The sequence below is a fragment of the Myiozetetes cayanensis genome, unplaced genomic scaffold (genome assembly GCF_022539395.1).
Source record: "Myiozetetes cayanensis isolate MyiCay16 unplaced genomic scaffold, myiCay2020 scf15, whole genome shotgun sequence".
NCBI classification, from domain to species: domain Eukaryota; kingdom Metazoa; phylum Chordata; class Aves; order Passeriformes; family Tyrannidae; genus Myiozetetes; species Myiozetetes cayanensis.
Window position 1 is genome coordinate 18,698,426 of NW_026087159.1, and position 13,797 is coordinate 18,712,222.

Consider the following 13,797-nt stretch of genomic DNA (forward strand, 5'->3'; position numbering starts at 1 on the left):
ATATATATAAAAGAAGTAACTGCACGTTTGCATTCCTAGTGAGATGCTGCGCTGTGTAACTATGCAGCTTTTGTTTTCAAATTTAAAAGTACTCAGCGCCAAGTTTAGGATGCTTTTCATCCCTTACGAGACCCAAGTTTTATGATGTTTTTATAGTGTGTTCAGATGCCATGCTGTTAACGTGCTTGCACCAAAGATGTTAGCAGCGATGGGGGTGGTGGGGTTTGATCAATCAGAGAGTGTAACAAGGCAAAGCATTTCTTTTGGCTCTTTTTTTTTTTTTTTTTTTTTTTTACTTCTGGTTTGTCATTTCTTCTCTGACTAGTTAGGATCATCAGGTTTTCCAGCCAAGGAAAACAAGGATGGAGGTGAGGGAATAGGGGTGCAATTAGTAATGATTTGATGGGTGTAGGAATGATTTCTGTACGTTTTACAGTCCCTTTGTATTCCTGGAATGATTTTAAAATTATTGTTTTAACAATAATCAAAATTGGAGATTTTGTATTCGAGAAGAAGCAATGCAAAATAAATGCAGGGAGAGAGCATCCAGTGGGGGAATAAAATCAGCCCAGTGAGAGCTTTCACACAGCACAGAAACCCAACTTCCTCTCCCTTGGAAAGGGAAAAAACAAGGGGTTAAAATATCCAGGCTCCTTTTTCCTCACCTTTTCAAGCAGTTGGACTTTCATGCCCTTTGGCTCAAGGTTCACCTCAGCTCTCCTTGTTCCCTCCCCCTCTCCTGTGACGTTCCTGCTCACCCAGCAGGAAGAGGGAGGTCGTGGGGCCCCGTCTGGCACCGCCTTGCCCAATTCTGTCCCCTCTGACAGGTAACCCCCCTTTTCCTTGCAGGTGCTGGCTGAGGGGCTCACCTGGGAGGGGAGGCTGTGCTGGCAGGGCTGGCTGGGCTGGGGGGTTGGGAGCTGTAAACTGGGACACAAAGGTCCTGGAATTTGGGAGCGTGCTGGGTGGAAGGGATTTGCAAAGAGGCCGAGCCAGGTTGGTCTGAGGAGAGGTTGTTGATCACCAGCAGCAAGGAGGGGCAGTGACTTTCTGCTGGGTCCTTCTCCAAGCAGGATCCTCTGGCTGCAGGGAGCAGGTTCCCTGGTGAGACTGTGCCTGACTTTGTACTGACTCTGCTCCTGCAAGATCTGTGCTTGCCAAGCATTCCCTGGGCAGAATCCTGGAATCCTGGAGGTTGGAAAAGCTCTCCAAGGTCATCGAGTCTAGCTGTTCCCCCAGCACTGCCAAGGCCACCACTAACCCACTGTCCCCAGAAGGGAAGGGCAGTGCCAGGGGATATGAACCCAGCAGAAAACACCAAGAACTGCTGTAAACTTGGGCTGCATCACCTTGAGCCCCTGGCAGCACCCTCTGCCTGGTGATGACACCCAGCAGGTTGAAGGGCAGGTGACAACACATGGCCCTGGAGACATTTCCTACTGCTCTGCCAGGTCCCAGCTTGGGTCTCCACTCTCTGCCTTTGCTTGCCCTGGATGAGTGTCCACACCTGGACGTGAGGAAGGCTGGGGAGACCCCAGAGGGGGTTGGAGGGAAGGGTCACACACTTGGTCCTTCCTTGGGTTTTGTGCATTGGGAGCTCAGTGTCTTGGTGACATCAGCCTCAGCGAGGTCACTCAGCTGGTCCTGCAGACCTGGCCCAAACCAGGTGCCAGCAGAGCCACCAGGAGTGTGAGGCCCTGCCAGGAGCAGGATTTCTTGCCTCTGCACTTGTGCCACCTGCAGGCTGAGAGCAAAGCTGTGTGACCTCCATTAGCCTGGCCCGTGTCCCTGAGTGCCTGGATGCTCCCAGCTTTCATGTTCTCTGGTTTTCCATGGCAGCTCCCGGCCTCGAGAACATGTCCTGGAAGGAGCAGGAGTGTGTGAGTCCCCCCTCATGTTTCATCCAGCACCTGGACCACCTTGTGCTGACTGTGAAGAGCATCGAGGACACTGTGGCCTTTTATTCCAAAGTGCTGGGCATGGAGGTGGTGACTTTCAAGGTGACACAGGGCACAGGTCTGGGTTGGGTCTAGGCGACCTGGAACTGCTGTTCTGGGCCAGGGGGTGGGACCTGTGGATCTCTGATGGGTTCTCTGGGCCCCTCCTTGGGGTGGGGGTGGTAGGACCAGCACAAGCTGCAGCCCATCAGACTCTGAGTTTCTGGAGAGTCAAGCTGAGTCAAGGCTAAGTCTCATTTACTCTGGTTTTCCTCTCTGGGGACAGGGAAATCGCAAAGCTCTACGTTTTGGCAACCAGAAGTTCAATCTGCACGAGGTTGGGAAGGAGTTTGAACCCAAGGCTCGGTGCCCAGTCCCTGGCTCTGCAGATATCTGCCTTGTCACACAGGTGCCCCTGGAGCAGCTGCTGGATCATCTGAAGGTGAGGCAGACAGGGAGTGGCCACAGGGCAGTGGGATCCCTGGAGACACGAAGCCACAGAGCCTCCAAATGACACTTTTGGGGTCTGTGTCTTGGGGAATGTCGGGATTGCCTCATCCAACAGCTCACGTTCTCAAGGCTTGCGGGGAGAAGAGTGAACAAAACCCTGAGGACATGACCTGAAGCATTAAATCCCTGTTCTTCTGTGTCCTCCCAGGCCTGTGGGGTGGTTGTTGAAGAAGGTCCCGTGGCCAGGACTGGTGCTGTGGGTCCAATAACATCCATCTACTTCCGAGACCCCGATGAGAACCTGATCGAGGTTTCCAGGTACTGCAGTCAGTGAGGGGGAACTGTGACCTCAGCCCAGCCTCTGCCTGGGTCCCAGCAGGAGACAGGAGGCAGGGCCCAGCCTTTGGATGACCAGCTCCAATCTTCTCCTTCATAAACCTAGAACAAGTCTCCAGTCCCAGCCATAAAAGTAGGGCTGCATGGACATCGAGAGTTTTCCCAAGGCAGAGTTTTCCTGCTCGGCTTCCACTCCTGGGAGCGAGTCCTGCTTTTATACATCACCATCAGTGGAGCTTTCATGGCCTTCTGGGAAGATCTGTCCTTCTGCTGCTCATGTTAGGGCATTTTTCCTAAGGTCTGGCAGCTGAATCCCCTCATTCCTACACCATGAGCACAAAAGAACCTGCCATTCCTCTTCTCTTCATGGTCACTTTGACATGGGTGGAGGTTTCTGCCTCCCTTCCTCTCATCTCCTGCCCCTCTTGTCTCAGGCCAGTGGTTTAAATCCAGCTGTGAGTGTCCAAACACCTTTTTGTCTGGGAATTGGGAACTTGGCCTCAGTGTCTGACACTCAAACACTCCTGGAAATGAAGCTCCATCCTCCTACTCAGCTCTGCATCAAGAGCCACAGGATTCCTGACTCCAGGGATGGGGAAAAGCAGAGGTGAGGTGGGGGTCTAAAGTCCTGGATTTATGCAGGGATGAGGAGGATGATCCACTCTGACTCTGACTGATGGCACTTGTGGGACTGCCCTAAGTTTTCTACTTCCTTTGGTCGTTAAAAAAAAAAGAAAAAAAAAAGAAAGAAAAGAATTTCAGAGTTATTTAAAAAGCAGAAAACAACGAAGAAGGAGCTGGGGCTTCCCAAGGAGAGCAGTTCCCCAGCTGGCCACGCTGAGGCATCGTTACCATCCCCATCCAGCACCGGAGGACAGGGAGGGCACTCCCGATCTCCGCAGGCAAAACCCTCAATAAAACTGAAGCAACCACTTAACTGTATTATTTGTTTTTTTCCCGTGCCGTCATTTCGCGGGAAATCCAAACATCTCCACGAGGTGACAAAAAAAAAGGCGAAGCCCCCAAAATGCTCGTGTTTTTGGGTGACCAGGATCTCGTGTAAGTGGGGAGCGCAGGGGTGGGAGCTGCTTTGCCTCGGGTGGTTTGTGGGAACTGCAGAGCAGAGAAACCCACGGGCATCTCTTCCCCTTTGCCTCGTGAGTGGAGATCGGGAAGGGCCGGCCTGGATGGAGCCCCGGGAGCGCTCACCGGTGCTCTCCAGGGTGCTGACCGGCCTGTCAGGGTGGGTACCGCCCTCGGGATGGGGGCGATGCCCACGGGCAGAGCTGTGGTGGCATCCTCTGCACACCAAATTTGCCCCCTTCCTGCTTTCAGGGCTGCTTTCTGCTGGTGTCCTCCCAGCCACTGAGCTTGCTGATGGAAATATATTTGTGGAGGAATGTTCTCATTCCTTAATTTAAGGCATCATTTCTCTTGGAACAGCAGTAGAAAGAAGGAAAATGGCGCTTTTTTCTTTCCTGAGAGGAGAATTCCAGGGCTTTGGTGGCACCATATTAATCTCTGAACACCCTCAGTGTCACACAGATCTTTTTTTTTTTTTTTTCTCTTTTAAAACCTCCCTTGCCAGGGATTGGGCCTCCTAATTTGTTAGAGATATAAAACATTTGTGGTCTGATAATGGAAATAATGAGTGAGACATTCTCCTGGGCAGGGAGAGTGGAGGCTTTTTCAGAGTCTGAGGCTTTTATAGGAAATTCCATGAGTAAAAAAAAAAAAAAAGAATCTCAGGCATACCTTTAGCTCCTAAATGCTCTGGAAAAGCCACTTACTGCTTCTGATTTATCACTCTCCACAACTCCCTGACAGGAAGGGGGAGCCAGGGGAGGGGTCGGGCTCTGCTCCCAGGAACAAGGGACAGGAGGAGAGGGAACGGCCTCAAGTTGCACCAGGGGAGGTTCAGGTTGGACATCAGGAGGAATTTCTTCCCAGAGAGGGCTGTCAGACATTGGCAGGGGCTGCCCAGGGAGGTGGTGGAGTCCCCATCCCTGGAGGTGTCCAAGGAAGGACTGGAAGTGGCACTCAGAGCTCTGGGCTGGGGGACAGGGTGGGGATGGGGCACAGGGGGGACTGTGGGAGGGCTGGGAGGGCTTTTCCAACCTCAGTGATTGTGGGACTCTATGAACTGATAAGTGAACCAATAAAAGGAAATTGGACCCCTCCAGCCTTCCTATCCCTTCCTGTCCTAATTTTACACACCATCTGCTGAGAGGTGTCAGGACTGTGTCTGCCAGGACAGCCAAGACATGAAGGGTTCCTGGATCTCAGGGACAAACTGCAACCCTTTTTTATGCTCCAGCACCAACAGGTGAAGGGTGGTAGTTCCCTCCTCCCCTGCTCAGGGCATCACTGCAGCACTGAGCAGGGAATGGGAATAAAGGTTGGGACACTGGAAGCACTGATAAGAGGCTTTGTTCCCTGCACTGCAGCCCATCTCGGTTCTGTCACACCTGTTGATCCCTTGGACAAGTGTCAAGCTCATGGAGGACTTTCAGGGTGCTGGTTCCGTGGATTTCAAGTTCACTGGGCTGCAAAACATGGAATAATCTCTTTGGTGACCTCACACCTGACTGGAACCAAGGGAAACTGGAAACTTGGCATGGGAACTTGGCAAGTATTTGAAATCTGTTGCTGATGGAGAATCACTGGGTAAGTTCTCTCAGGGTGATCGTGTTGGAGCACTGCTGGCTTTGCTGGCTGAGGGCTGTTGTCCTCAGCAGGAAAAACAACCTGTGGGGCTCAGTGTATGTTTTACCTTGGAGAAACCACTGGTCACAGTGTCCCTGCTGTCCCAGCTGTCCCTGTCCAGCCTCTGCTGGGTCCCCCACCTTTTGGGAAAGCCTCTGTGTCTGTTTGTGTTCACATCAACCCAAAAAACCTGACAGTCTGCCTAAGGAAGCATTAAAACTTTATGAAGAAAGTGAATTTAATTCTGTTCTTTATTCAGAAAGATTCGCTGGGAATATCAGGCAGTGTGAGAGAGTGGATTAACAGGTGAGCAAAGGGTTTTGCTCCCAGTGGGACATTCTCTGCACAAACCACTACCAGGAAGGTAAAGGAACCAGCCCACATTCCTTCTCACCTGCCTGGTCCCACCTCGTCCCCCTTGGAGAACAACCCTCCCTCCTGCAGCAGATTCTGTACCTATGTTGGGATCATATTGGAAAGAGCCCTTTGGATCAGCAGTCCCAGTGCTGAACAGGAATGCTGAGCAGTTCTCCATCTCCTCTCTCAGGAAGGAAGCAGGGGAAGGAGCCCTTCAGGGAATGGCTGCTCAGGAATGTGAGAACTGACTTAGTCCCAGCTGGAAAGGTGAGTTAAAAGCTGAGTCTCAGGAAGCTTCCCCTCCTTTCAGGGGGGAGAAACAGCAATTTCCCAATGTGAGTCACTCACAGCATGGATGTGCCCAAGCCACCACCTAGAGATGCCCATGGGCTGTATGAACTCTGAGCAGGTGCCGGGGCAAGCTGTGCCAAGCCAGGAGGGTGGTGTGGCACAGCCCTGGGATGGGCAGGGATCACCCCCTAGGAGCTGTAGGGGCTGTAGGATTGATACAGGGCTCCTCTCCTACCAACTGCATTTCCTTCAGACAAGACTTGTAGGTTTTGAGGGTCCTTGAACCACCCTTTGCACACAGACAAGTGGCAAACACTTCCCAAAGGCTGGAGAAAGAGGAGGCTTTTACTGGAAAAACAAAATAATCCCTCTCTGCCAGAAAGCTTTGCAGGCAGGGCTGTTTACAGTTAAGGGATGGATTTTCCATCTGGCCACCAGGACAAACTAATCCTGATCCCAAAAGTGCCCAGAAGAGCACTAAGAAAAGCACACGTTCTGCAGCTGAACTTCCTCCTCTTCCCAGACTCAGTGGGCTGGCACTGTGCCCAGGGAAAACTTGGAATCCAGCTTTAAAAAACACACAGGCACACTTCCTTCTGGGGAATCAGCTTTCCAGCGACACCCCAAGACTCTCAGGGATTTCCGTGGGATTTTTTTATATTTGTGGTGGCCTTTCAGCCACTCAGACAGCATCAACCACAAGCTGAAATGTGCTCCTTGTGCTGAGGGCTGACACAGTCACACCTCCTGCCCCAGGGGCTCCTTTGGCAGTGAAGCGTCTGCTTGAAGGGGTGGGAACGTTCCTGGCACTGGAAGTCAAAGTAAAGCACCAATGAAGAAAGGAATCAGAGTTTCACTGGGACAAACCCCTCCTGAAAAGCCCCCGTGCTGTTCCCTCACAGGCTGCAGGCCAGCTGGGAGCTGTCGGACAGGTTCTCCAGGTTGTCCACCGTAGCGATGATGGTTTCTACCTTCTCTTCTGGGAGCACGTGGGAGGCGTTGGATCGAAACTTCTTCAGGAGCGACTCCTTGCTCAGAGGCTTCCTCCAGTGCCCGTAGAAAGTGTCACACTTGCCGGTGAGGACGTCCCCGCTGTGCAGGAGCAGGGCCACCTCCCCGTACATCTTGTCGAAGTTGGCCACGTTATCCTCGGGGTGCTCCACCACCACTTTGTCCAGCAGCTCCCTCAGCTCCTGGCGGTGGATGCTGCTCTCGCTGAAGGAGCCGAGCCCCACCTCACCATCCAGCAGGGCAGCACAGGCGTTGAACTGGAAGGAGTGTCTGGCCTGGTGCTCGGAGCTGGGGAAGGGCCGGTTGATGTACTTGGACACTGGGATCTTCAGCACGATGCTGCGGATCAGGGCGGGAGAGAAGGACCCCGCGTAGTGGACGAAGAGGTTCCTCACAGACAGGGCAGCATCCACCACCCAGTGCATCCCCAGGTGGGCTGGGAACCGCTTGAAGGCGATATCCTGCTTCTCCAGGAGGAACTCCCGGTGGTCACCGGGCGCGGGCAGCGGCTTGGGCTGATAGACCCCGTAGAAGGCGCTGAAGCCGGAGCAGCCGGGGATGTCGTCCAGGATGAAGGGGTTGGCCTCCATGCCCCGGGCTGCCAGCAGGGCTGCCTCGAAGCCCAGGCGGGTGGCGTTGCCGATGTGCAGTGGCTTGGCCTGGGTGGCAGCGTTGGCCATGGGGGCCCCCGCGAGGGACGCGGCGATGCCCAGGGCGTGGCAGCACTGGGCCCTGCTGAGGGACAGCAGCTTGGCCGTGGCCGCGGCACTGCCCATGGTCCCCACCACCGAGGGAGGGTGGAACCTGGAGGGGAGATGGCAGGAATGAGCATCCAAGCCCCTGTGAGGCTGGAAATGAACGGTCAGCCAGTGGAAATCCCTCACAGGTCCCATGCAGGTGAGATTCACCCGACTCAGAATTTATCTACCCAAAACCAAAGCATCTTTCTTGAAACTTCCACAGCCTCTCCAAACAATAAACAGTTTCTCATTTTCTCTAGGAGTGGGTGAAATGGCTTGTGTCACTACACCAAACTTTCTACCCCTCCAGACAAATCTGGCCTCATCCAACATGCCCAAGGGGAACGGTTCCTGGTCAGTGCTGTGCCTTGGACCACACCAGGGCTCTGCTGGTGAAGGGCTGTGCCCACTGTTAATCTGTCTGCATGGCTGTGAGCTCTTGCCCTGGTCTGTTGAGATGATGGCACTGCAGACCCAGTGAGAGTCCTCTTGGTAGTTATTTTTGAGGCAAAGTCACTGGAAGTCACCAAATAACAATCTGGTGCTTCATCACCTCTGGCGTTGGGCTCCTGGGAGGCTTTACCCTTATCCTGGAGTAACACTGACTTAAACTGGACTTAAAACAACATTTTGAAATCCAGCCTCACCAGCTGCTCAGTGAAGAACAGATGGTTTACCTTTTTGGAATGTCGTGAGCCTCGGTGGAGAAATGCATGAGCCTTCCTTGCACTTCCAGGCCCACATTAAAGGCCAGCAGGAAATCCATGCCGGTGGGTTTGGTGCCGGGAGGCAGCATCTGGGAAGCTGCCAGGAGGGCTGGCAGAACAGCCCCCGAGGGGTGGGTGGCAGGGTGCCAGGTGTCATCAAAATCCATGGAGTGTGTCTGCCACAGAAACGGAGATAAGGCCGTGCTGCGGAGCTGAGGGAGCGAGGGCTCCTCGCTGATGTCACTGAGTTACAACATCCCCCCAGTGTCCCCACGGGGGCTGTGTGGCCCCTCTCAAAGCAGGAGATTGCAGAGGAGCCCCTCCCAGTGACCCCTCTGCCTCCTGCAATGCTCACTAACGCCTTTGAAGGCCCCCAGAGGGTGGATCCTCCTGGAGGAGCTCCGACCTTACCGCGACTCCGTTGGTGAAGGCGGCCAGTGTCGGGGACAGCTTCACACCTGGCTTGCCATAGACAGAGCTCACGGCAACTGGAGAGTACAGCTCCTGTGGGAGGGAGGGAAACCCGGGGGGGACCTTGTCATAGACTCATTAAGGTTGGAAAAGATGTTTGAGATCACCAAGTCCGACCATTAACCAGCACCACCACCGTGTTCGCCGCTAAGCCGTGTCCTCAAGTGCCACATCCACGTGTGGTTTGAACACTCCAGGGATGGGGAGTCCACCACTCCCCTGGGCAGTCTGTTCCCATCATTTACAACCCTTTGTGTGAAAAAAGTATTCACAGAATCACAGGATGTGCTGAGTTGGAAGGGACCCACAAGGATCATCCAGTCCAACCCTCAGCCCTGCACAGACCCAGCCCCAAGAGTCCCACCCAGAGGATCATCCAAAGCCTCCTGGAGCTCTGGCAGCCTTGGGGCTGTGCCCACTGCCCTGGGGAGCCTGTTCAGTGCCAACCACCCTCTGGGGAAAGAACCTTTCCCTGAGATCCAACCTGAGCCTGCCCTGGCACAGCTCCAGCCATTCCCTGGGGGCTATCCCTGCTCACTGGGAGCAGAGATCCATCCCCTCCTGAGGCAGCCAGGATGGTGCCGGAATACCCCTCCCCCAGGAGGCAGGAGCCCTGTGTGGGCCATGAGGTGACACTGTGGCCATGAGGTGACACTGGCCATGAGGTGACACTGTGGCCATGAGGTGACACTGTGGTGGTGCCAGGGGGCTGTTCCTACCCGGCAGTAGCGCAGGGCGATGTCGAACACGTGGGTGGTGCTGCCCACGAGCCCAACCCCGATGCTGTCGAGGATCATCCTCTTGCTCCGGTGCCGGACGGTGTTGGACAGGTGGTCGGGTCGGGCCCCGTGGATGAAGGAGGCGAAGCTGCTGGTCACGGTGTCCTCTGGAGCGCTCCTGGCCACCACTGCAGCACCGAGAGAGAGGGCAGGGGTGAGCCCAGCCCTGAGCCCCGTGCTGGCAGCTCGCAGCCCCTCACCCTCTGGTGCCACTCAGCCTGGCAGAGGACAAAGCTGAGGGAGCAGGACCTGCCTGAGCCGGGGGCTCGTTTCAGGTGGTCCTGCAGGGAGTCGGGATTGATGTCGGGTCCCTTCCGACTTGGGACATTCTGTGATTCCATCTCTGCTCCAGGCACCTCCTGGGGTGGCTCCCAGAAGGTTCATCCGAAGCAGTTCCAGAGCTCAGGCCCATCCCCTCACCTTGAGTCTCCAGAAACCACTTTTTTCTGGGAGGATCAATTCAAACTTCATCCCCTCATCTGGAGGAAAGGCAGCCCTGCTGCCTTAGCAGTGGTGCCCTGCTGGGAGTGGGTCATGGAACACCAAAACCTCCTGTAGCTTCCATCATTTTTGGCAAGCAGGGTTAGACCCAAAGTCTGGATTTATCCAAAAGTTTAGTCCTACAAAGCACTGAAGTGTTTTGGCTCAGCTGTTCTCAAGCCATGTGCATTCCAAAGGATGTTAATGCTCAAAAATATTAAAATTCTATTGGAAATATCCAGTTTGGGACCACTGGACTTTTACATTTTAGTCATAAATTGCTTTGTTTCGATGAATTTATAATTCATGGAATTATGTATAATTCTAGAATTAGAATACAGGGTATAATTAATAGAATTATGTTTAAAATGCATAGAATTATAATTGTTATGACCCATTAAAATTTATAGCATTAATTTGAGAGCGTACCTGAGAATAGAAAAAGCATAAAATCCATTATAGGTGACATCTGCATGATGGTAAATCCATATATATATATATCTTTTATATATATATACATTTTAATATAAATGTATACATATAATGCAATATTACTATTATTTATTTATATATTATTATTTATATAATATTATAACATAATATACTAATAATATAATAATAATTATTATATGATTTATATTATTTATATAGTATATATATTATATATTATATATAATTTATATATTATTTAGTATATATATTTATGTTATATATAGTACAATTTTATGTTTTATATAACATATATATATTTAAAATAATATATATTTTTTATATATAATATAAATTTAGATTATATATATAAGAGATATATTTATATATTTATATATATTTATATATATATATGAATGTGGGGGGCACACATAAATGCACACAAGGTAAGAGATATTAACCTCCAAATGAACTGAATCACATAAAATAATCCAGCTGAGTGAAGCAAAAAAAAAAAGAAATTAAAACGTGTTTCAACATGTTACAACTCATCCCAAAGCAGGTACACATGAGACTTTGTTTTTTAAACAGAAAACATGGCAATTAATAAAATGACCGTTCCCTAATTTCACATCCCGAAATGTCACGTCCACTGACTCAGTGTTCTCGCTCATGTCGGGCTCACCTACGGCCCACGAGCCTGAAAGCGCTTGGAAACACAGCTGGGAATGTCATCACCAGGTGACTCACGGCGAGAAAATTCCCCCTCTCAGGGCAGCTCTGGGAAACGCATTCCTATAGGAATCCGGGCCGCTCAGCGCTCGGGGAACCTGCTGCCGAGCAGGGGTCATCCACCAGCACCTGCTGTCCCCCGGGAATCACCTCCTGTCCCCCGGGAATCACCTCCTGTCCCCCGGGAAGCACCTCCTGTCCCCCGGGAGCGTCCCCCGTGTCCCCCCGGGCGGCGGCACCGCCGCCCTCCCGCCGGGAGGGAAGGGGTGATGTCAAACGGGCTTGGAAAAGCTGCAGGAAAATCTGCTCGAATCGCGCGCGGCACCCATAAAAGTTGGATTTGTTCCTTCCCGTCATCAAACGCTCTTTGTCACTTCAGCAGGCGGAGGTATTTTTTTAACCCTTCGGCTCCAAAAGCGTTCCGCGACTCCCGGTTTTTTCTCCTGGTTTGGCAGAACTTCGTGAAAGAATTAAAGAGTCTGTCCAAGAACAAATAGATCTGTGTGGGTTGTTAGGATTTCTCCTGTCCCCAGATGTTCATTAAGAGACGTTCTTTGTATTAATAATTCCTTTTAAAATAAGGTGATGGGCGTATTACACCAAGAGCACGTTTTAAAAGAAGTTCATAAACTTGTAAGAAATTAGGACTGCATTTGAAAATGAGTGAAGAAACATAATAGACCGAGAACATGTTTTAAACTAAGTTAATAAACTTATGATAGAAAAAGAACACATTTTAAAATAAGTTAATAAATTTGTAGTAAGTTAGGGACATATTTTAAAACGAGTTAATAAACATATGACAGAACAAGAACACATTTTAAAATGATAAATAATAAAGATAATATGTTTTAAAAAAAGTTAATAAATTTAAGGTAGAACAAGAATTTAAAATAAGTTAATAAACTTATAGTAGACTTTAAATAAGATAACAGACAAACTTATTAATAGAAAAAATAGACCAAGGGGCTACACAGGCAAGTTCTGGTTAGTTTGTCCAAAGCTGGGCAGTGCTGGAGACACGGAGAGTGATCCGTGAATCCCTCCAAGCAATGCCCACAGCAGCATCAGGAGCAATAGGGAAGCAGGGACAGAGGAATTAAGGATCTGAGCAAACCCCTGGCAGCCACCTCTTCAATCTCTTCCTTTTGGGGTCAAAGAGGAAGAATTTGAAACCTCTGGTTCTAAGTCAGTTAAAATCTCTGGTTTAACACAGGATTCCCTGCTTTTCTCCTTGTCCTTTATCCCCAAGGGCACAAACCATCCCAGGACCCCCCAAACATGCTTTGCTTTGCGAGGATTTGGGTGGGTTATCTCAGCCCGGCACTTCCTTTTAAAGCAACGCCACGATTATTTTGGGATGCCCCTTAAAAAAAAAAAAAAAAAAAAAAAAGGATGGGGGAACTCTGTTCTGCAGAGGGATACAAACCGTGGGCAGCAGTTTTGTGAACGTGCCGGGAGCTTGCCAAGAGCTTCTGGGATTTCTGGAGGAAAGACACAGACAGAGAGTTTGTCACTGGAGCTTTTCCGGAGCACTTTTCCTGGTGGTGCCTCTAATGCAGCACCATGAGACGCTCACGGATCAAAGGAGCACATAAAAAACCAACTGCACACTTAAAGGAGGCAAAAAATATTTTCCAAAGCTGAGTCCAGCAGGGATGCCAAGAACATCCAGGGAAATAAAGCTGCACAGTGGAAGGGGCGGCAGAGCCTTTCCAGACCTGCCGTGAGATCTCGCAGCTCCGAGAAAAACCCACACGGCACATCCCAACAACAACAACCCCACAGGACACCACACAGGGCACGTTTGGGACACATGGAAGGAGCAAGCAACAACCCAGGAACTGAATGAGGTGACTGTGAGAACCATCTGGATTTGTTCCTTTTGGGGCAGGTTCCTGTTTAACGCCACGGTAATTTTTGAGGAACGGCCCGGAAAGAGATGTTTCCTCCTCAGAGTGAAAAAGGAAAGAGCTGGGGAGGGTTTGCTGGGTGGAAGGGTTACCTGCAGGGTGGAGTAGACCATGCTGGTGGCTGCTTTTCCCAGCTCTGGGTGCCCAGCTCAGCGCTGCTCCGGGTGAGGGATGCTGAGGTGTTGTGGCTGGAAGGTGCTTGGTGTCAGGGTTTATATAGGGCTTCCCAAAGGCAATTTGCTTTTTGGTTGTTTGCAAGTGAATTTCAAGTGTGATGACATCAGCCCCTGGGGACCCAGAGGGTGGGGGGAAATAGATGAGGAGGGGTGGTTTGTCTGTGCTGAACAGAAGGGAACCCCCCTCCCACCGGGTGTCAGGAAATAAAAAAAAGATTTAGGACAATGACTGATGAAGTTCAAGGAGACTCCTGTCTCCAAAAAGCTGCAGGTGCCAAGGGG

General features: G+C 51.1%; 2 protein-coding genes across 2 annotated transcripts; one reads left to right on the plus strand and one right to left on the minus strand.

The window, feature by feature from the left end:
• The first annotated feature begins 1,791 nt into the window (after positions 1-1,791).
• GLOD5 (glyoxalase domain containing 5) lies at positions 1,792-3,455 on the plus strand. The gene is made up of 3 exons (XM_050310530.1): positions 1,792-2,000; positions 2,224-2,379; positions 2,596-3,455. The coding sequence occupies exons 1-3, from the start codon at positions 1,833-1,835 to the stop codon at positions 2,719-2,721; spliced, it is 450 nt and encodes a 149-aa protein (XP_050166487.1). The 5' UTR covers positions 1,792-1,832; the 3' UTR covers positions 2,722-3,455.
• Positions 3,456-6,973: 3,518 nt separating this feature from the next.
• Positions 6,974-13,452, minus strand: LOC126637383 (cis-aconitate decarboxylase-like). Its single transcript, XM_050310591.1, has 6 exons — positions 13,432-13,452; positions 12,856-12,910; positions 9,726-9,913; positions 8,947-9,039; positions 8,506-8,711; positions 6,974-7,892 (listed from the first exon to the last, which is right to left on the minus strand). The coding sequence occupies exons 1-6, from the start codon at positions 13,450-13,452 to the stop codon at positions 6,974-6,976; spliced, it is 1,482 nt and encodes a 493-aa protein (XP_050166548.1).
• Between the last annotated feature and the right edge of the window lie 345 nt (positions 13,453-13,797).

Excerpts from the sequence above, each read along its gene's own strand:
- GLOD5 (XM_050310530.1), top strand. The coding sequence starts at position 1,833 with ATGGCAGCTCCCGGCCTCGAGAACATGTCCTGGAAGGAGCAGGAGTGT. Across the intron at positions 2,001-2,223 it reads TGGAGGTGGTGACTTTCAAG|GGAAATCGCAAAGCTCTACG; the intron begins GTGACACAGGGC and ends CTCTGGGGACAG. Across the intron at positions 2,380-2,595 it reads AGCTGCTGGATCATCTGAAG|GCCTGTGGGGTGGTTGTTGA; the intron begins GTGAGGCAGACA and ends GTGTCCTCCCAG.
- LOC126637383 (XM_050310591.1), bottom strand. The coding sequence starts at position 13,452 with ATGGTCTACTCCACCCTGCAG. Across the intron at positions 9,040-9,725 it reads TCGCCCTGCGCTACTGCCGG|GAGCTGTACTCTCCAGTTGC; the intron begins GTAGGAACAGCC and ends TCCCTCCCACAG. Across the intron at positions 7,893-8,505 it reads GCTCACGACATTCCAAAAAG|GTTCCACCCTCCCTCGGTGG; the intron begins GTAAACCATCTG and ends TCTCCCCTCCAG.